Source organism: Orcinus orca, chromosome 19, assembly GCF_937001465.1.
Source record: "Orcinus orca chromosome 19, mOrcOrc1.1, whole genome shotgun sequence".
Classification (NCBI taxonomy): domain Eukaryota; kingdom Metazoa; phylum Chordata; class Mammalia; order Artiodactyla; family Delphinidae; genus Orcinus; species Orcinus orca.
Genome location: NC_064577.1, coordinates 50,895,492 through 50,918,145, shown reverse-complemented (window position 1 = coordinate 50,918,145; position 22,654 = coordinate 50,895,492). Strand labels below are relative to the sequence as shown.

General features: G+C 36.3%; 1 protein-coding gene and 1 long non-coding RNA gene across 3 annotated transcripts in view; one reads left to right on the top strand and one right to left on the bottom strand.

Moving 5' to 3' along the window:
- GDPD1 (glycerophosphodiester phosphodiesterase domain containing 1) overlaps positions 1 to 22,654 on the top strand; it is a 44,086-nt gene that overhangs the window by 14,066 nt on the left and 7,366 nt on the right. The window contains exons 3-6 of one of the 2 annotated variants that reach the window (XM_004271753.3): positions 10,937 to 11,072; positions 12,861 to 12,906; positions 19,513 to 19,631; positions 20,149 to 20,238. In XM_004271753.3, coding sequence (XP_004271801.2) covers positions 10,937 to 11,072; positions 12,861 to 12,906; positions 19,513 to 19,631; positions 20,149 to 20,238 — 391 coding nt within the window. Of the gene's footprint in view, positions 1 to 10,936; positions 11,073 to 12,845; positions 12,907 to 19,512; positions 19,632 to 20,148; positions 20,239 to 22,654 lie in introns of both variants that reach the window. The other variant, XM_033431658.2, reaches the window with a different exon arrangement.
- Positions 19,564 to 22,654, bottom strand: part of LOC117202099 (uncharacterized) — a 59,059-nt gene continuing 55,968 nt past the window's right edge. Inside the window, exon 4 of the long non-coding RNA XR_004484281.2 lies at positions 19,564 to 21,138. This is a non-coding gene — a long non-coding RNA (uncharacterized LOC117202099). The remainder of the gene's footprint in view (positions 21,139 to 22,654) is intronic.

Sequence of the window (22,654 nt, the reverse complement as noted above, 5' to 3'; positions counted from 1 at the left end):
CTGCTTTTCCATAGTCTAGTTTCGTCTAAATCCTATCCTCCTGTATTTGTCATTGCTTACTCTTTTTGTTCTATAATGTAATGCTTTTGACTGTAATCTCAAGTCTCTTACAGGTCTAAAATGCAAAATCTTTCCTCCTGTCACTGACTGTGAAACAGAATAATTTAATTTAAATTACTTTGTTATCTTCTCTACTGAGATTATGTAGCTAGCTCCTATAGCAAAATATATTTAATTTTATGTGAACAATTTTCACTGTGATATACACACACATATGCATACCACGCACACCCTCATTCACTATCATTTATCCAATATTTGTTGCCTGTGTTGTAGTAATATATATTACCTGGGGAAAAACTGCTCATAACTTTGAGTGGTTTTTAGCATTCCTTTATGTAAAAGTATATTATTTTGTAAGTTTTTCTCCATATTTTTTTTTGCTAAATCTTTACGAAACACCCTTATTTATGAAATTAAACTATTTCTAAGGATGGTACATTTGTATAATACATTATTTCTAAGGATGGTATCTAAATGTTTTTTATCTTTGAAGACTTTGATCCTCTGAAAAATTTTTTGATATTCAAAGAATAATTTAGATGGTTTTTACTTGCTAGATACAAAATTTCATTTCCAGTCTTCAAGCGGTTTGTTTTTATATTGTTTTGTTCAAGCAGTAACTATTGAAGAGTACTACAGTCTATCATGTGGTAGCTTTCTATAACTTTAGTTTTTTGGAGGTTTTTCTGGTACTTTAAAAGAAGAAAGCAACTCTTCCGTATGTTATTATTAGTGTTTATTAGATATATTTATTTGTAAGGCTGTTTGCTAATTGACTTTGAAATTTATAGAAAACCTAAATCAAATAGGCTTTAATTTTAAACTTAATTTTTGTTGTTGGTGATGATTTTGTTTTTTGTTTTGTTTTATCTTATGCATCAGTGCTCTTACTTTCAATAAGTAGTTTTTTAAATTGTACTTTGTTTTCATTTATAAATATTCTATTTAACTGCTAGGACACTTAGAAAGTTTTTTTTTTAATATGCCTACTTCATGAACAACAAGAAAAAAATTGTTTAAGCGTACTATTTTTAAGATACTATATACTAAAAAGATAAAGAGTTATAATACATAATTGACGAAAGACAGACACTGTGCTTAATTATGGTATATGCTTGAAAGGATATATAGTTGAAGGAGAGATAGTAAAAAATACAATGAGCAGCTAAAACTTAGATCTTATTTATATATACGGTTAGACATATACTTCACAAAGCATGTATATTATGACATGGAGGTGAAGATGATATTAGAGAAAATATAAATAGTTGGTGTGGGAAGCCTAGTTAAGATTAACCAGAAAATTGAAAAGATACCAGGATTAGAAGAGCTATCATTTGGTGGAGAGGAAGAAGCTATTTTAAAAATGTGAAATGTTTGAGGTTAAGATGTGATGGTATGTGGACAAGATACATCTAGAAAATTGAAAGGACCTTAAGAATGCATGGAAAATTAATTCATTATATGTTCATTACATTATAGTAGGGCTAAAGAAGTAATTAGTACTGACACAGAGAAATAGTTACATCTCACAATTTATAAAAGTTCTTTAATGTGCTTTATAAAATAATTTAACAGACACCTTAAGTTATGAATGTGGTTCTTCTGGGATTCCTTGGGAGCCAGAATCCTTATTGATTTCTCAATCCCTAACATTTAGCTCTGGTGCTAATAGGTTCTCACTAATCACTTACTGAATGATATATGGAATGCGGCACTCAAGAACAAAGGAGAATATTGGGTGGTAGGATAAATTGGAAGATTGGGATTGACATATATACACTATTGATACTATGTATAAAATAGATAACTAATGAGAACCTACTGTATAGCACAGGGAACTCTACTCAGTGCTCTGTGGTGACCTAAATGAGAAGCAAATCCAAAAAGGAGGGGCCATATGTATACGTATAGCTGATTCACTCTGCTGTACAGTATAAACTAACACAATATTGTGAAGCAAGTAAACTCCAATAAAAAAAAAAGCAGAATTTTAACAGAAGACAGAGACAGAATCCCATTCATAATAAATATGTAACCAGAAACTAAGGAATTGTACTACAAAGATACACACACACACAGAGTCACTAAGCCCCTGAGTATGTAAAATCTGGTTCTTAAGAGCTAATAAAACTAGGTTATTAAACCAGGCTGCCTTTGTAAATACCCATAGGACAATTTGATCCCTGTGGTATTACCACGAATGCTTAGAGAAAGAAACAAATTGTATTGGCAATAGCTGCAAGGATAAGTTGGCAGACAGTCAGAGTAATTAATCAGTGACCTGATTCTCATGATAAAATTCTTTAGAATGTCTAATTAATACAATACTAATTATCTCATCTCTGAAATGGGAATAATAATACAACCTCAATGTTTTGAGGAATAAATGAGATTCAAATAAATTCTTTAACATAGAGTCAGTTTTAAGTTATGATGCATTGTTTTTGTGAAGTTTGAAGTAATTTCACTTCTTTTAGAGCTAGAGTTTTTATTTCTTTTTCCGGAAATGTTGAAGCCTTGGCTTCGCTAGCTTTTTTCTGTGTTTGTCATCAGCTTATCAGAAATGCAACTATACAATGTTTGGTGTTTCAATTGAAGTAGATTCATATTGTTATTTATGGAAAAATTTGAAAGCCAAAGTGATTTAAAAAAAGTTTTCTTGCTCTGTTCTAGCTATTTGTGTATCAAATTTGAGATAATTTTATTAGAATAATTTACAAATTGTCCTAGATACACTTACTATTGTTCTAAATTTTTACTTATTAGCTTGTTAATAAGAGATAAACATACAATAAATAGAAAAATTTTTTTATAATTCCTAAACATTTCTAAAAATATCCAACATTTCAGCTAAAGGCAAACTTCATACTTAGAAAGATTTTAGATAATATGTATAATATTTTTTAAATACAGGAAAATATAAATAACCCCTGCTCTTACCCTCCTTTACACACTCATACAAAACCAAAACAAAAATAAAAGAAAGACATGTATGTGACCAAAAATCAGCAGTACCAACAGTACCAATTTTTTTTTTTTAGCTATATAGAGAATCTTGGAATTTTATTTTAAAACTGTTTGCTGGCTCTATATGTCACTTACAGTGTCTACATTTTTTATTCTTTTTTTAAAAAAACTAAACATAGTTTAACAATATTCAAGGAAATTTTAAAATACAGAAAAATAATTCTATCAACCTAAAACCTATTTTTATTTGCCTATTTGTGGTTTTTTTTAACATTTTATATTTATTTATTATTTATTTTGGCGGTGCTGGGTCTTAGTTGCAGCATGCAGACTCTTAGTTGCGGCAGGCATGTGGGATCTAATTCCCTGACCAGGGATCGAAGCCGGGCCCCTTTTTTTTTTTTTTTTTTTTTTTTTGTGGCACGCGGGCCTCTCACTGTTGTGGCCTCTCCCGTTGCAGAGCACAGGCTCAGCGGCCATGGCTCACGGGCCTAGCCGCTCCGCAGCATGTGGGATCTTCCTGGACCGGGGCACGAACCCGTGTCCCCTGCATCAGCAGGCGGACTCTCAACCACTGCGCCACAAGGGAAGCCCGAACCCGGGCCCCTTGCATTGGGAGCACGGAGTCTTACCCACTGGGCCACCAGGGAAGTCCTTATTTGCCTACTTTTGGATTTTATTTTTACACATTTGTGGTTCTAGCAAACACACAACTGGCAAATAATCTCTTTTAAAGGTGGATGTCCTTTAGAAGAGGACATGTACAATTAACAATTATTTACATCTTAGTAAGAATTACATTAAGGAGCCAAGTTTGTTTGTTTTCCTCTAACAACTGGTGATAATCAGAACAATGAAAGGGAAGATTATTTAAGGAGAAGTAGAGGAGCGGTATGAGACTTTGGCACAAAGCAGCAAGTGGCCATTGGGTCTTTTGGAGTGGGATTCTGATGGGCTTGGATCATCAGAAGAGACCAAGTATGAGAAAATTCCGAAGTGGTTGGCTCCAAAGGTAAATTTTGTCAGATATATATATATATACACACACACACACACACACACACACACACTTTATCAATGGGATCATACCATACCTACTTTTTTTTTTCATTTAGATTCAACAATGACATTCCATTGTTGGAATAAAAACTTCATTGAATAAAGTGAATACTTGATTCTTTGAAGTGTGGTACTTACTATGGCTACGGATTATCATTGATGAACATTTAGGTGCTAGCTGGATGATAATTAATTAAAATTTAAAATGTTCATAGACATTGATAACCAAAATATGGCTTCATTCTGCTCATTTTTTTTTAATTAATTAATTTAATTTTGGCTGCATTGGGTCTTCTTTGCTGCATGCGGGCTTTCTCTAGTTGCGGCGAGCAGGGGCTACTCTTCGTTGTGGTGTGCGGGCTTCTCACTGCAGTGGCTTCTCTTGTTGCGGAGCACGGGCTCTAGGTGCACAGGCTTCAGTAGTCGTGGCTTGTGGGCTCTAGAGCGCAGGCTCAGTAGTTGTGGTGCACGGGCTTAGTTGCTCCGTGGGATGTGGGATCTTCCTGGACCAAGGCTCGAACCCGTGTCCCCTGCACTGGCAGGCGGATTCTTAACCACTGCGCCACCAGGGAAGTCCCTCTGCTCATTTAGAAATGTGTGAATACCTGCAATATGCCCAACATCGTGAACGTTGGAAAATATGGAACAGACAGATACCTTCCTCACTAGGAATTTAGTATCTAGTTGTAGAGACATGACCTTATATGAAGTCATTTCCATTTCAAATTGTTTCCATCTTATAAAAAACAATTTGAATGTATAGGAATATATTACATAAACTGTAATTTATCTACTTTTACGTTTTCTCATTCCTGCTTTCTCACTCTGCTCACCCCAGCCCTTATTCTTTCCATTCCTGAATTTTAAAAAAGTAAAAGTTTCTTTCTAAAACTCTCTCCCTGCCGCACCCATGTTTACTTTTTTTTTTTCATCTTGAAATGTCACTGGTGGTAATTGATACATAAAGTGCTTACAAAAACAAACAAACAAGGGACTTCCCTGGAGGTCCAATGGTTAAGACTCTGCTCTTCCACTGCAGGGGTCACGGGTTTGATCCCTGGTCAGGGAACTAAGATCCTGCATGCGGCGCAGCCAAAAAACAAAAACAACAACAAAAAAAGAAACATAAAGTGCTGTGTAGGCATTTTACATATACAGAGAGCTATCTCTTTTCATTCATTAATTCAATATTTAACAAATACATGGGACTTCCCTGGTGGAACAGAGGTTAAGAAATCCACCTCCCAATGCAGGGGACGTGAGTTTGATCCCTGGTTGGGGAACTAAGATCCCACATGCCGTGGGGCAAGTAAGCCCTCGCGCCACAACTACTGAGCCTGAGTGCCTCAACTAGAGAGCCCACATGCCACAAACTACAGAGCCCACGTGCTCTGGAGCCCGTGCACGACAACCAGAGAGAAAACCCGCATGCCACAACTAGAGAGAAGCCCACGTGCTGCAATGAAGAGCCCGTGCACTGCAAAAAAAAAGATCCCACATGCCTCAGCGAAGACCTGACACAGCCAAAAATAATAATTAAAAAAATATTTTAAAAAGTAAAAAAAAAAATACTTATGGAGTACCTGCTGTGCCCAGCCCCATGTGTAGGCACTTGTTTACAATAGTAAACAAGCCATAGTCCACAAACCCTTTCGTCAGAGAGCACCTGTCTAATTGGGCAAGTAGGGGAAGATAAATAGATGTATTCAAAACAGTGTGGTAAGTACTCTGACACAGTAAACGCAGGTGCTACAGGAAGTCCTGGCAATTTGGCAAATAACTGGTAGATAGGCTACAAAATCCAGTCTGGGGTCAGGGGATTAGGGAAGGTATCCTGAAGTGGTAGTTTTTAAGCTTACACCTGAAAGATGAATAAGAGTTAGCAGATAAGGGGAAGAAGAAAGACTTTTTAAAAAACTGCTGTTGTAGTATGTATAATATACATTCAGTAATATGCACAAATCTTAAGTGCACAGCCCAAAGAATTTTAATATATGTATACACCTTTGTGACCACCACCGAGATAAAATTATAGAACATTTCTAGCACCCCTGAAGACACCCTTGTGACCTTTCCCAGCCTGTACTCCTTTCCCCTAGATAACCATTATTTTAGTTTCTATTACAATAGATTGATTTTTTCTGTTCCTGATAACATAAATATCATCATACCGTATTTACACTTTTGTCTCTGGCTTTTCTTTCTTTCAATTTATATCTGTAAGATTCATCCATGATGTGTGAAATAATCTCGTACATGTTTTTTAATGGTCAAATGCATTCATCTCTCTCAGGTATATACTTAGCAGAAGTTGAATTGCTATGTCATAGGGTAGGTGGATATTTATACTTTTCAAAGGATTGTACCAACTTACACTCCACCAGCAACATATGAGAGTTCCATTTGCTCCACTGTCTTGCTAACTTACTGTCAGTCCTTTTAATTTTAGGCATTCTGATGGTGTAGAGTGCTGTCTCGTTTTAATATCCATTTCCCTGTTGAATTTTTTTTTTTTTTTTTTTGGCTGCGTTGTGTCTTCGTTGCTGCGCGCAGGCTTTCTCTAGTTAGGATGAGTGGGGGCTACTCTTCGTTGCGGTGTGTGGGCTTCTCATTGTGGTGGCTTCTCTTGTTGCGGAGCACGGGCTCTAGGGCGTCCGGGCTTCAATAGTTGTGGCTCATAGGCTCTAGAGCGCAGGCTCAGTAGTTGTGGCACACGGGCTTAGTTGCTCCGAGGCATATGGGATCTTCCTGGACCAGGGCTCGAACCCATGCCCACTGCATTGGCAGGTGGATTCTTAACCACTGCACCACCAAGGAAGTCCTTCCTCCCTGTTGAATTTTTTTTTTTTTTTTTTTTTTTTTTTGCGGTACACGGGCCTCTCACTGCTGTGGCCTCTCCCGTTGCGGAGCACAGGCTCTGGACGCGCAGGCTCAGCGGCCATGGCTCACGGTCCCAGCCGCCCCGCGGCATGTGGGATCTTCCCAGAACGGGGCATGAACCCGTGTCCCCTGCATCGGCAGGCGGACTCTCAACCACTGCGCCACCAGGGAAGCCCCTCCCTGTTGAATTTTGATGTTGAATTTCTGTTCATACGTTTATTCAACACTTGGAAATTCTCATTTGTGAAGTGAGAAAACAATTATATTGTTTTTCTGTGAAAGACATTTCAGACAGAGGAAGTATTTAGAGAGCATGGGGCTGCTTGGAGTGTAGGTGCAAGGTGGGGAGGAGGTGAAGAGAACTAATATTATCATCACTGTTTTGCAAATAAGAAAACAAGCGTAAAGAACTTGCCCAAGTAAGTGGCAGAGCCAGGATTTGAATGCAGGCTCCAATGTCTGTGCTGCTTTTTTTTTTCAGCTTTATTGAGGTATAATTGACAACATTATAATATATTTAAAGTGTACAATGTGAAAATGATAATGTGTGTATACATTGTGAATACACATCCCTCGCCTCACATATTTACTTTTTTTTTCAGTGTTTGTGCTCTTAGCCACTGTGGTATACCCTCTCTAAAAGTCGAAAGATCTTAGTGGTGAAAGGAAACTTAGAGATTATCTTTTCAATGTTTTTCTTTTTTTAAAACAATTTTTAAATTGTTAAGTTTTAGTTTTATCATGGTAAAGTTTGCATAACATAAAATTTGCCATTTTAACCATTTGTAAGTGTGCAGTACAGTGGCATTATGTATATCACATTGTTATGCAGCCATCACTACTATACATCTCTACAACTTTTTTTTTCACCTTTTATTTTTTTCAGTTTTATTGAGAAATAATTGACATACATCACTGTATAAGAGTAAGGCATACAGCATGATGGTTTAATTTACATATATTGTGAAATGACTACCACAGTAGGTTCAGCTAACATCCATCCCCTCATAAGGATACAATAAAAAAGAATAAAGGAAAAAAATTCTCCTGTGAAAAGAACTCTTAGGATTTATTCTCTTAACAACTTTCCTATGTATCATAACAACAGTTAGCTATAATCATCATGTTGTACATTACATCCTTAGCACTTATTTATCTTATAACTAGAAGTTTGTACCTTTCATCTCCAGAACTTTTTAGTCATCTCATACTAAAACTCTGTACCCATTAAATAATAACTACCCAAGCTCCCTGTCCCACAGCCCTGGTAACCACCATTATACTTTGTCTCTGTTAATTAAACTGTTCTAGGTACCTTGTATAAGTAGAATCATAAATATTGGTACTTTTGTTTTTGTTTTCACCTACCATAATGTCTACAAGGTTCATCCATATTGTCGTATATATCAGAATTTCCTTTCTTTTTAAAGACTGAATACTATTTCATTGTATGTATATGCCACATTTTGTTTATCCATTCATCAGTTGATGGACATTGGGTTGTTTCTACTTTCGGCTATTATGAATAACACTTCTATGAACATGGGTATAACAATATCTCTTCAAGTTCCTGCTTTCAATTCTTTTCTATATATAACCAGACTGGAATTACTGTATCATATGGTAAACCTATGTTCAGTTATTTTAGGAACTGCCATACTGGTTTCCATAGTGGTAGCACCATTTTACATTCCCACCAACAATGTATAAGTGTTCCAGTTTCCTCACATCTTGGCCAATACTTGTTTTTGTTTTTTTAATATTTATTTATTTATTTATTTTTGGCTGCATTGGGTCTTAGTTGTGGCAGATGGGATCTTTCGTTGCGGTGCATGGTCTCTTCCTTGTGGCACGTGGGCTTCTCTGTAGTTGTGGCGCACGGGCTCAGTAGTTGTGGCGCGTGGGCTCCAGAGCTCGTGGGCTCAGTAGTTGCAGTACGTGGGCTTAGATGCCCTGCAGCATGTGGGATCTTAGTTCCCCGACCAGGGATCGAACCCGCGTCCCCTGCATTGGAAGGCGGATTTTTAACCACTGGAACACCAGGGAAATCCCAATACTTGTTTTTTTGTTTTTCTTTTCCTCCCTTCCCTCTTTTCTTTCTTTCTTTTTTCTAATAGCCATTTGAATGAGAGTGAAGTATCTCATTGTGGGTTTTTTTTTTTTTTTGGTGGTACGTGGGCCTCTCACTGCTGTGGCCTCTCCCACCGTGGAGCACAGGCTCCGGGCACGCAGGCTCAGTGGCCATGGCTCACAGGCCTAGCCGCTCCGCGGCATGTGGGATCCTCCTGGACCGGGGCACGAACCCGTGCATCAGCAGGCGGACTGTCAACAACTGCGCCACCAGGGAAGCCCCTCGTTGTGGTTTTGATTACATTTCTCTAATGATTAATGATGTTGAGCATCTTTTCATGTGTGCTGCACATCTTCTTTGCAAAATGTCTATTCATTTTTTAGCCTGATTGTCTTGTTGTCATTGCATTTTAGGAATTCTTTATGTATTGCGGATGTTAATTCTTTATCAGATAGGTGATTTGCAAATACATTTTCCCATTCTATGGGTTGCCTTTTTAGTCTGTGCTTTTGCTGTCATATCCAAGAAATCATTGCCAAATCCAATGTCATGAAGCTTTTTCTGTATGTTTTCTTCTGAGATTTTTTCATTTGAGTTCTTACAGTTAGATCTTTGATCCACTTTGAGTTTATTTTTGGATATAGTTTTAGGTAAGAATTCAAATTCATTCTTTCACATGTGAATATCCAGTTTTCCCAATACCATTTGTTGAAAGGACTGCCCTTTCTCTAGTGAATGGTCTTTGCATCCTTGTCAAAAATCATTTGGCCATATGTGTGAAGGTTTACTTCTGGACTCTCTCTTCTATTGGTCTATATGTTGTCTTTAGGCCAGTACCACATTGTTTTGATTACTGTAGCTTTGTAGTAAGTTTGAAATTAGGAAGTGTGAGTCTTCCAACTTTCTTACTCTTTTTCAGGATTATTTCAGCTATTCAAGGTTCCTTGAGATTCCATATGAATTTTAGGATGGATTTTCTATTTCTGTAAAAAACATCATTGGGATTTTGATACAAGTGGCATTAAACCTGTACATCAATGTAGTATTTACATATTAACAATATTAAGTGTTCCAATCCATGAACATGGGGTGTCTTTCCATTTATTTATATCTTTAATTTCTTTCAACAATGTTTTGTAGTTTTCATTGTACAAGTCTTTCACCTCTTTAGTTAATTCCTAAGTTTGTATTCTTTTTGATGCAATTGTAAATGGAATTACTTCATGATTTCCTTTTTAGATTTTCATTATTATTGTATAGAAATAAAACTGATTTTTGTATGTTTGTTTTATATTCCAGAACTTTACTGAGTTTGTTTATTAGTTCTGACAGTGGTGTTTATAGAACCTTTATTTCTACATATAAGATTATGTCATCTGCAAATAGAGATAATTTTACTTCTTCTTTTCCAACTTGGATGCTTTTTTTTTCTTATTCATTTGCCCTTATAGAACTTATAATCCTATGCAGAATTTAAGTGGCAAAAGTGGGCATCCTTTTCTTGTTCTTTATGCTTTCATTTTACAGATGTGGAAATGTGGGTTCAGAGAGGAGCAGTTACTCACCCAAAGTTACCCAGCAAGTTCATAGCAAAGCAGGAACTGGTGCCCAAATCTCAACTTCTGGTCCAGTGTTCTTTCCTTTATACTGGGTTGCCAGAATTAAGGATTGCTAGTTATGGAAAGGAGGCAACATGAGTCTCTTATTCTAAGTTCAGTTAGAATATTTTTATATCAATTATTCATAATAGATAATAGTCTTGAGGAGAAATTTTAGTATTATGGGATTTTCTACTATTTTGATTTGTAACTCTGAACTTTTTCATCTAATGTATGTAACCTAAATGTTTACTTATGTTTCAGAATATCATTATTCTTCTTTGTATTTCTTCAGTGCAGTTACAGTTGGAACTGATATGTTGGAATTGGACTGCCATATCACAAAAGATGAAGAAGTTGTAGTGTCACATGATGAGAACCTAAAGAGATCAACTGGAGTCAATGTAAACATCTCTGATCTCAAGTACTGTGTAAGTGAAAATGCATGATAAACTAATAATTAGTAGATATTAGGGCCTGTAGGATTTTTATAAACAGTGAGTGCCAGATAGCACGTCAATAAGTAATAATAAAAAAAGATAGTGTTTAAATAATGAATGTCAAAGGAAAGTTAAAAAACTATTCTGACTTAGAGTGAGGGTTTGTATTTATTACGTACATCTGTGGAGACTTATTTTGATAACTATTTCAACAAAATTACCAAAGTCCTCAAATGTAAAGCTACTGGAGTTCAACTTATTTGACATATTCTACAATTTATTTGATTCGGATTAAATATATGAATTAGTTTTAGTCTTCAGGTATAGGAAAGAACCCTTTAAAAATCTGATTTTAGTAGTTACATGCTCATTATAGTAAATACTAATAAATGGAGGGAAAAATAATGCCTAATTCTACTACCTAAAAAAAATGTATGTTAACAGGATACTATCTGTATGTATACCCTGAATGTTTTTTACATAGTTATGTTCTCATTGTATATTATTTATATTGTATTTTTAAACACTCTAACATCATGGCATGTTATACATTTTTTCTTTTTTTAATAGACTTTTATTTTTTAGAACAGTTATAGATTCACAACAAAATTGATCAGAAAATATAGAGATTTCCCACATACTTTCTGACCTCACATAGGTACAGCCTCCCCCCACTATCAACATCCTGCACCAGAGTGGTACATTTGTTACAATTGGTGAATGTACACTGATACAGCATCATCACCCAAAATTCATAGCTTACATTAGGATTTATTTTCGGTGTTGTACATTCTATGGGTTTTGACATGACATTCATGAAAATGACATGAATCCACTAATATAATGTCATACAACATAGTTTCACTGCCCTAAAAATCCTCTGTACTCTGCCTATTCATCCTTCCTGCCCCCAACCCCTGACAATCACTAATCTTTTTACTGTCCCCATAGTTTTGCTTTTTCCAAAATGTCATATAGTTGGAATCACACAGTATTTAGCCGTTTCAGATTCTATGCTTATTTTTCATAAACATTTCAGATGACTGAAGTTATTCCATTGAGTGGATATATAGTTGTCTTTAACCATTCCTCTTTTGTTGGGCATTTGAATTAGTTCTCAGTTTTCACCATTATAAATAACACTGCACTGAACATCTATACGTGTAAAAATAAAGTTTTCTCTATGTTTAAAATTATTTCCCTATATTAACTCTCAGCAAGGAAATTATTGGGTAAAAGATTAGGAACATTATAGTTTCTTGATATATATTGAAAGTTGCTATTGCCAGCTTGCTCTTTTAAAGCGTTTAAAAGATTTTTTATATCTGATATTAAAAGAATTCCAAGTTTGCCACACCCTTACCATTTAGGGGCATTATAATTATACCAAGAATTTCCGAGATTAAATTTTAATTAGCATTTAATTTCCTAGATTAAATTTTAATTAGCATTTGCTTATTAGTGAGTTTAAAGATTCTTCTTTATGATTTTTTCCCCTTTGAATTGTCTATTTCTGACATTTGTCTACTGAGATCTTTGTGTATTTATTATTGACAAATGGTCCATATTAGACAGTACAGATTTCTTGTAGATCATGAAAGTAAGTAATTATATGGTCAGTTTGCTGTTGGGGATGTTCTACTAATGAGTTTTCTATATAAACATTTGTAGTGTTTCATTTTTGTGTTTTTCAAGAAGCAAATCTTTATGTCTTAATGTAAGACACTAAAATACTTTTATTTTTTGAGAGCTAACTTTTTTCAGTCATATCTTTTAAAGGAACTCCCACCTTACCTTGGAAAACTGGATGTCTCATTTCAAAAAGGTAATAATTTACATTTGCAGATTAAACATTTACACTAAAGTGTATTCATTTATGCTGCGAATTAGAAATACATGTGCATTATCTTGTGATAAGAAAGTTCCAACTAAAAGTTTTACCCTCAAAGCTTGTTTGCTCAGGCCTACAAATCTGAAATCTTGATGGTCATCTGACCCTGAGATTATGATGCCCAAAGATTTAACTGACTCATTCTATCTAAATTTATATACAGTTCATTTAAGCCTGAATATTAATTACGAGAAACCCATACTTCTAAAGCTTGTATACTTCTAAAGCTTCAAATTCTAGAATATTACTATAACTTGTAGTAAATAATCCAACATAAATAAGAAGAATAAATGAAAAGAAATTGAAGCGACCCCTTTCAGATCCTTACTGATTCTATAATTTTTTCATTCTCTGTTATTTAGCTACTCCATATTTTAAATTATTAAGAGTATTCCATTACTCAAATAAACCATCCATTTCTTAGTCATCTTCACTTTTTAATCACCAGCATAGCAGTTTTTTTTTTTTCTTTTGAGGGAACATTTCGCACAAAGAGATATGTCCCTTGGCCCAATGTGTTAGTTATGTTAGGATGGAAAATACACAACCTCGAGATACAGGTGCTGAGCTACCTCACCTTCACAATTCAGCCTCATGTTTTGAATGATTTACACGTAACTCAGGAAAAGTGCAAAATGCTCATGTTATGGTCCTTGGTATGGCTTGCATATAGTTGAAACCTTGGTTAGGCCAAGGATATATTGATATTAATTTTCAAAAGAACTGTAACTGCTCTGTGAGCTAAATTTAAAATTGGCTGGTATAATTTCTCCTTGATTGAGAAACCTTAGAAAGCCAAATAAAAATCAGAAAACCGTTGGCATCAGTTATCTCTACCGGACGTTTCGATCTGATGTTTGTTTGACTTTGCCTTCTAGATAAGTATCATTAAGCTTTTATTGATTTGAGGAAACACCTTTTATTCTTATAATTAGTAGGATTATACTTGCAAAGCTATTCAATATTGGTGTCAGTTGTGGACTTGGGAAGGTTAAGAAAATTTCATAAGTGAAGTTTTTCCTAGTTTTCCCTTTGTAGAGAGCAAAGCCAAAGCCTCACAAAGATTATGAGATGCTTTGAGAAAAAAATATATTTTAATTTTTTTCCTGGTTTTATATCTACCACATAAAGTCGTAAAAGTTTTGAACTTGAAGAGACCTTTGAAATCATCTAATCCTGTCTCCTCCTGTTACAGGAAGGAAACAGAGTCCTAAAGATGTAAATGAACTTGATTAAGGTTGTACAACAAATAAATGACAGAGCTGGGATTTGAAACTAGGTCTTCTTACCAGGCCAGTGTTCAGCTATCTATACTGCCTCTCTATCTGCAGAATCTCTTCAAATCCCATATTAGTGGCAGTGCCACATACTCTCAAATTTAATAATTAACTTTTGTTCATATTGTATTCAACTCATATCATAATTAACTTAAAGACTATGCCTCCAATGTGAAGTTTACTGCATCTGAAACAGACTAATATATAGTACTGTAAAAACTTGACTCAGATTAGGCAGAAAGTCGTTCATTATTTTACTCTTCTATTCCCCGGCTCGGAACTCTTGTTTTCTTTAAATACTGGAGAGAGGAGGAGGAGAAGAGAGAGAGAGCAAGAGAGAGAGCGAGAGCGAGAGAGCGAGAGAGAGAGAGACAGAGAGACAGAGAGACAGAGAGACAGAGAGAGAGAGTCAACTCTCAGAGGAATACAAATTTCAGGCCTCTTGCTTTCTTTGTGGTTCACAGCTTAACTGGAGAAGAATTAAGTTTTTTCGTTTAAAAGATGCTTCGGGGCTTCCCTGGTAGCGCAGTGGTCGGGTGTCCGCCTGCCGATGCGGGGGGGCGCGCGGGTTTGTGCCCCGGTCCGGGAGGATCCCATGTGCCGCGGAGCGGCTGGGCCCGTGAGCCATGGCCGCTGGGCCTGCGCGTCCGGAGCCTGTGCTCCGCAGCGGGAGAGGCCACGGCAGTGAGAGGAGATGCTTCGATGCGCCACAGGCTACATTAAAAAGGAAACTTAAAGAAGGAACATAAAAATGTGTTAACCAAAGTGTTTGTTATTATCTATCCTGCTTACTTGAAAGCAACCTCTTTTTCATGGAAAATACATAATTTGGATAATCAGAGTTGACTATGGTGATAAGTTTTAAAGTTCTAGCATGCTCCAGAGCTACTTCACTTGTTCCATCACCCAACACATCCTATGGCATACTCCTAGTCTAAAGCTCTTGTTTTCCTGTTATTTTCCTCTTTCCCTTTTGGTAGTATTTCCCAGCTGGTTATTCTCTGCCCAAAACAATACTGGGACAACTTCTTCCTCCAACTCTTTTTCTATACTCTCTGCTGGCCAAGTCATCTAATTTAAATACCTTTACATCACTTTAGCACACATTTTTCTCTTAGCACTTTTTTATTTCCTTGTTTCCCCCACTGTTTGATGCAATATTATTCTTATTGTGTGATATGTCATTTTGCTGTTCCAAAGTTAGTTTTGTCTGTTTGATCTCTTTCTAAATTGATCCTTGCATACATCTTACTTGGGTGTGAATAGCTATTGCCCATGGTAATTCTTTTGACTGCAAAATTAATTTTTCCACACTTAATAAGCTAACAAAATTTTTATTTAACTAGAATCGCATCGTCTGAATAGAGCTCTCTATAGTGATAGAAATGTTCTACACTTGCACTGTCTGATACAAGAGTCACACGTGACTACTGAGCACTTGAAATGTGGCTAGTGCACCTGAGTAACTGAATTTTAAATTTTATTTCATTTTAATTTAAATAGCCCTATGTGGCTAGTGGCTACCCTATTGGACTGTGCAGATAGAACATCATGTTCAGACTTTTTAGGTTATAAGTAACAGAAACCAGTTTACACTAGCTTAAGGGGAAAAAAGACATTTATTTTATCATTAACTCTCTAAGATGTGGTGGATCTGATATTAAACATTTTTGGATCCTTGGGTACAAAAAAGGACTCTTCTGGCTTTATTCCATTGTTCTGCTTCTCTTGGGTCTTATGGACTTGGGCCATGTGGCAGGAACATGATCACTGATAACTGTAAATTCACATCCTGCCTGTACTGTGACCCCAGGGAAAGGAAAAGTTCTAGAGAAAGACACTGATTGGCCCAACTTGGATCATGTGTCCATCTTGAACTATTCACTGTGGACAAAGAGATAGACTATTATGATTGGCCAGACCTAGGTCATATGCCTACTGTGAGAGTAAGTGGGGAGTGGGTCATGTTTTTGACAGCCCAACCAGAACAATTTGGAATGAAGGAGATGCAGTTTTCCAAGGGAAGGAAGGATGCTACGTAGGTAAAAACAATAGCTAATTCTTTTTTAATATATACATTTATTTATTTATTTACTTTTGGCTGCGTGGGTCTTCGTTGCTGTGCATGGGCTTTCTCAAGTTTCGGTGAGAGGGGGCTACTCTTCATTGCAGTGTGCAGGCTTCTCATTGCGGTGGCTTCTCTTGTTGTGGATCACAGGCTCTAGGTGCGCTGACTTCAGTAGTTGTGGGACTCAGGCTCAGTAGTTGTGGCTCGTGGATCTAGAGCGCAGCCTCAGTAGTTGTGGCACAACGGCTTAGTTGCTCCACGGCACGTGGGATCTTCCCAGACCAGGGTTTGAATGCAGGCGGATTCTTAACCACTGCGCCACCAGGGAGGTCCCAATAGCTAAATTTTTATGTATTAACAATAATTAACTTTTATAGTTCAGGGACTTCCCTGGTGGCGCAGTGGTTAAGAATCCGCCTGCCAATGCAGGGTGACACGGCTTTGATCCCTGCTCCGGGAAGATCCCATATGCCGTGGAGCAGCTAAAGCCCTGTGCTACAACTACTGAGCCTGTGCTCTAGAGCCTGCAAGCCACAACTACTGAGCCCGTATGCCACAACTACTGAAGCCTGTGCGCCTAGAACCCATGCCTCACAACAAGAGAAGCCACTGCAATGAGAAGCCCACACACCGCTACAAAGAGTAGCCCCACTCGCAGCAACTAGAGAAACCCTGTGAGCAGCAACGAAGACCCAATGCAGACATAAATAAATAAATAAATAAATAAATAATTTTAAATTAAGTTTTATACTTCAATTCTGTAGTTTAAGTCCAAACTCTTTGAGTTTTAAGTACTTGAAATCCATCTCAGGATAGTTTGCTGTATTTTTTTTAATCTGGATTTTTAAAAAAAATTTATTTAGTTTTAGCTGCATTGGGCCTTCGTTGCTGCTCGTGGGCTTTCTCTAGTTGCGGTACGTGGGCTCCTCATTGCGGTGGCTTCTCTTGTTGTGGAGCACGGGCTCTAGGTGTGTGGGCTTCAGTCATTGTGGCACGTGGTCTCAGTAGTTGTGGCTCGTGGGCTCTAGAGCGCAGGCTCAGTAGTTGTGGCGCATGGGCTTAGTTGCTGTGCTGCATGTGAGATCTTCCCAGACCAGGGATCGAACCCATGTAACCCTGCATTAGCAGGTGGATTCTTAACCACTGCTCCACCAGGGAAGCCCTCAAGATAGTTTAAGAAAAGTTTATTAAAAAGAATTTATTTCTTCTCATAACTAAAGAGTGTAGAGGTTATATGCCTTCAAACATAACTGATTCCAGTTGCTCAAGCAATAATTTGTCTCTCTTATCTCCATTTCTTGGGTCTACTTTCATCGATGTTAGCTTTGTTCTCAGGCACACCTTCTCCACATAAAGATGGACCTCTGATAACATCAAAAGTACATGATCCATTCAGCTGAGGATTTCAGACAACATCACCTGCGGTCCATAGTGTTATGCTTAAAAGGTCATGTGCTTTCTCTGTGGCCAGGGAGGCAAAGCCAAATGATTGACAGTCCCATCAGAATGACCCAGAGCCCTATCTGAATTACAAGGGGTAGTAAAAAGGCAATAAGAATAGAATACAGAACAGACAAAACAGTAACAGATTTTTTTCTTTTTTTTTCCCCCATTCACATCCTGCTTTTCACATGAGTCTTTATTAAAAAAAAGTTTTCTGACATGGATTTAATTTACTTTTTTTTGATATGCTTCTTTGTTTTGATTTGTTGTACAATGAAGATGAAATAAAGGATCTTTCACCATTTTGTTATTCACAGATTAGTGGAATTGACGTTTCAGGTGGAAGGGGAAATTTTATAATCATTACATAGTATGTATAGTATATAATATAAGTGATTAGAGGCAAAAGGAACTAGGGAAAGAATAAAGAAAATGACCCTCAGGAAATAAAAAGAATGTTTAAAATCCTCTTCTGGTTTTTTCATGACTCAGTTTTCTTTGAATAACTGCATTGATATAATTCTTCAACCCATTACTGATTAGCATGTATTTCCCTTGCCTAAACATATTCTCAATCTCTGAAAAACTCAATGATTATGTCACAGCAAAACTTTAGAAACAATCTCAGTGTCCACTAGTAGGGTCAAGGGGATGAAAAAAATTTTTTTTCTTCTATCCTTTTAGGTTCTCAGCTGGACTCTGTAACAAAAAAAGAGATTAACAAGAGAAAAACAGAAGTTTATTAATATGTATGTGTCATAGGAGAAACTCAGGGATAAGTTTTTCAAAGGCATGGCTAGAACTTGAGTTTATATAGCATCTTAAACAAATATACAAAACAAACAAAAAAAACAATAAATTTTCAGAGAAGTAACAAGACAAAGGAAAAGGACTTTGAGTGTCCAGGGTGGCAAACTGTGGAAAGGTAAATATATAGGGGATTAATGGAAGATAAAGGCTAGTCAGTAGTTTGTTATGTAGAGTCCTTTGGTGCTGACAAGGGTCAAGGGTTGCTGTTGATTAATTTTTGTATAATTTAAGTCTTATTTTTAGGCAGATAGGGGAAGGGCAGAGAGCTTTTCTTGTATCTGCTGCTTCTCAATTGCATTCACTTCAAAATAATCCTTATGCCAAAATGGCATATTTTGCAGGGGCAAACTATGTTCCCCTTCAAGGGGAATGGTTCAATTTTAAAAATTAAATTGTTGTATAGCTACTCAGTGGAGTATTTTAAAACCTTTTAAAATAATAATTACAGAATAGGATCAGTGGATTATATCAATGTTAATATCATGGTTATGATATTGTACTGTAGTTTTGCAAGAGGTTACCATTGGGGAATCTGGGTAAAGCCTGCACAGATCTCTGTATTATGTCTTACAACTGCATGTGAATCTACAGTTATCTCAAAAAATTTAATGGAAAAAAATTTTAATCATAATCATAAATACGGCATATTAACATGCAATACTTATTTTTACTTACGTGAAAAAATCAGCTTAAAATCTGAAGGGACCCTATATTATAACTCTAATTAGATTATGCATAGGAAGAAAAGAGGAGAGAAAATACACCAAATGATCACAATGGTTTTATCTAAGTTGTTGGATTTTTAGACGATTTTTCTTTTCTTCTTTATATTTTTCATCATTTTGTAAGTGTCCTACTATGACTACATGCTATAACTTTTCTAATCATCAAAAAACTGTAAGTTATCTTTTAAAAATACATTTAAAAATCTTGCTTTCTCAGCATGCCAATGTGAAGGAAAAGATAACCGAATTCCATTACTGAAGGAAGTTTTTGAGGCCTTTCCTAACACTCCTATTAACATCGATATCAAAGTCAACAACAATTTGCTGATTAAGAAGGTACTTAAGGCATTGTGTCCTCTGAGTGTGTTGCATCCGATTTCATCCAAACTAAATAAGGCTAGAGTAGGTGCCTGCATAGATTGATAATGTTCAAGGAAATGTGATACTCTAGGGATCAGTATTGTTTCAAATACTGCCCTGGTAGAAGACATCTCTGTACTGTAGGAAAGCCTGTTTCAGAGTGACTTGTCATGTCGCAGGCATGGATAAAAGTGAGCTTCTGTGAACCCATCGCTCTGGCATTTACCTAATTAACTTCTTCTAGTTTCACTTGTTTCACTTGTACTTAGTTTATAGCAAATTACTAAACAGTTGTCTTCTATTAAATAAATCATATAATGGTAAAATGTAATTTCTTGTACTTTATAAAATAATCTGTATTTGTGTATCAGTTCTCCCAAAATTTTATAGTATGCACTGGCAGATAGTCAGTTGTAATCCATTGTTTAAGTGAAATCATGTAAGTGGATTTACAAATAGGCACATGCATAAAATTTTGAATTTTCACATGTAGGTTTCAGAGTTGGTGAAGCAGTACAGACGAGAACACATAACAGTGTGGGGTAATGCCAGTTATGAAATTGTAGAAAAGTGCTACAAAGAGGTAAGCTTCATAAATGATACAGAATGATCTATTTTAGTTGCTGTTGTGTATCTTTAAATGTTAAGTAAATACAGTAATAATTTTTTTTTAATATCTTTATTTCATAGCCTTGATGCAAAGGCAGACGGTACTGGATGGAAGCAACTAACCAGAAATTTACGAATAAAGATGATGAATTTATAGATAATGGATTTAGTAGAGATAGTGGACCTTGCAATTTAAGTTCAATATAATTGGACTGGCTCACAGAATTATTATTTTCACATGGTAATATTAGTTGTTTGCCAACATTTTATTAATTTTATTATGTATATTATAAAACAAAATATGATTTCTATTTTTTAGTGTCTAGTTTTTGTTAGTTAATCAAACTTTTTTGTTTAATTTTGAATTAAGGAAAGTATTTAATCCTTCAACTCTATAGCTCAAGCTTTCTTTACCGTACCTCCCAAATAGAATTAATCAAATTAAGCCAGGATCATGATTATCAGGTAGTATATAAAAGTAGGGCCATCCACCAACTGAAATTTTTCTGTTTGAAGAAAATATATCTATAAAAAATTAAGTTGATATAGTTTGAAATGGTACACTAAGGCTCTATAAGCAAATTTAGCTGTATAATCAGCTAAGAGGATTTGAAATTCAAAGTGTTAAAAAACCTTAAACACTGAAGATTCTCTTTCAGAATACAAGTGATAGTGCAGAAGGAATACCATGACACAAGTAGTAATTCTAAAATACAAAGAATTCTTTTGAGAAGGTGTTCCTTCCTAGCAAAGAAGGCAAAAGCATAGATTCAAGAACCATTACAATTAAAAGTACAATTAAAAGTAATGAGGCTCTCATTAAGGCAAGTACGTTTTATTTATGTGCAGCAGGCTCTGTGAGATCCCAAGGTATCTGTGTACAAAAGGAGAGAACAGAATAATCAATGGGCTGAGTAGCTTCAGGTCTCCAACAATTTAGGACTGAGACTTCCATAACTAATCATTGTCTGATAGTATTTTCACATGTCATTAAAAGGGAGATAGTATACTGGAGGCTTCATGACCGGCTGATCTTTTTACATCATTCAAAAAATTTTTTCAAATTAAAAAATAGTGATAATAGCAAATGCTAGAGAAGAAGAGGACAAACTGGATCTCACCTGCGTTGCTGGTGGGAATGTAAAATAGAACAGCCACTCTCTTAATTAGTTGGGTAGTTACTTACAAAACTAAGCATACACTTATCATATTAACCAGCAATCTTACTCTTGGGCATTTATCTCAGAAAAATGAAAACTATGCACACAAAAACCTATACATGAATGTTTATAGCAGATTTATTCACAATACCAAAATCCTAGAAATGAGCCAAATGCCCTTCAGTGAGTACGTGGCTGAACAAACTAACACATCCATACAATGTAATACTATTCAGCAGTAACGGGGAATGAATTACTGGCACATGCAACAACCTGGATGGTCCTAGAAGGCATTTTGCTTAGTGAAAAAAATTAACCTCAAATGGTTATATGATTACATTTATATAACATTCTCAAGACTACAGACATGAAGAGCAGATTCGTGGCTCCCAGAGGACAGGGACTGGGTGTGGGTGCAAATACAAAGAAGTAGCAGGAGGGAGTTTCTGTGTGGTGATGGAACAGTTCTGCACCTTGATTGTGGTGGAGGTTACACAAATCTATACATGGGTTAAAATTGCATCGAACTATATACATGCACAAATGAGCACAGGTTTTAAAAATGGTGAAAACCGAATAAGGTCTACAGTCTAACTAACAGTAATACATCAATGTCAATTCCTGGTTTTGATACAACTGGCTACATCAAATTTTACCATTTGGGGAAGCTGGGTTAAGGATATACAAGACTCTACTGTATTTTTTTTTTTTTTTTTTTTTGCGGTATGCGGGCCTCTCACTGTTGTGGCCTCTCCCGTTGCGGAGCACAGGCTCCGGACGCACAGGCTCAGCGGCCATGGCTCACGGGGCCCAGCCACTCTGCGGCATGTGGGATCCTCCCCGACTGGGGCACGAACCCGTGTCCCCTGCATCGGCAGGCGGACTCTCAACCACTGCGCCACCAGGGAAGCCCTCTACTGTATTTTTATAACTTCCTGTGACTCTATAATTATTTCAAAATTAAAAGTAAGTTCACTTTTGGTCCAGAATCACAGAACTTTTCCCTTGATTCACATATTTTTCTAGAAGCCTCTGGCTTTCTGTCATTTTAGAATTTAAAAACTCCAAAATTTTCAGCAGCAATTTTCAAACACCGCAGTAAGAATGTCTCAACAATAATTGTCATTCGTATTATGAACATGCTATATAATTAAGTCATGTATCTTTTACAATTCTTAAAGTATGATTTATGAGAATTTCATATTAGCTCTTTAATTCCCAGATGCTAGA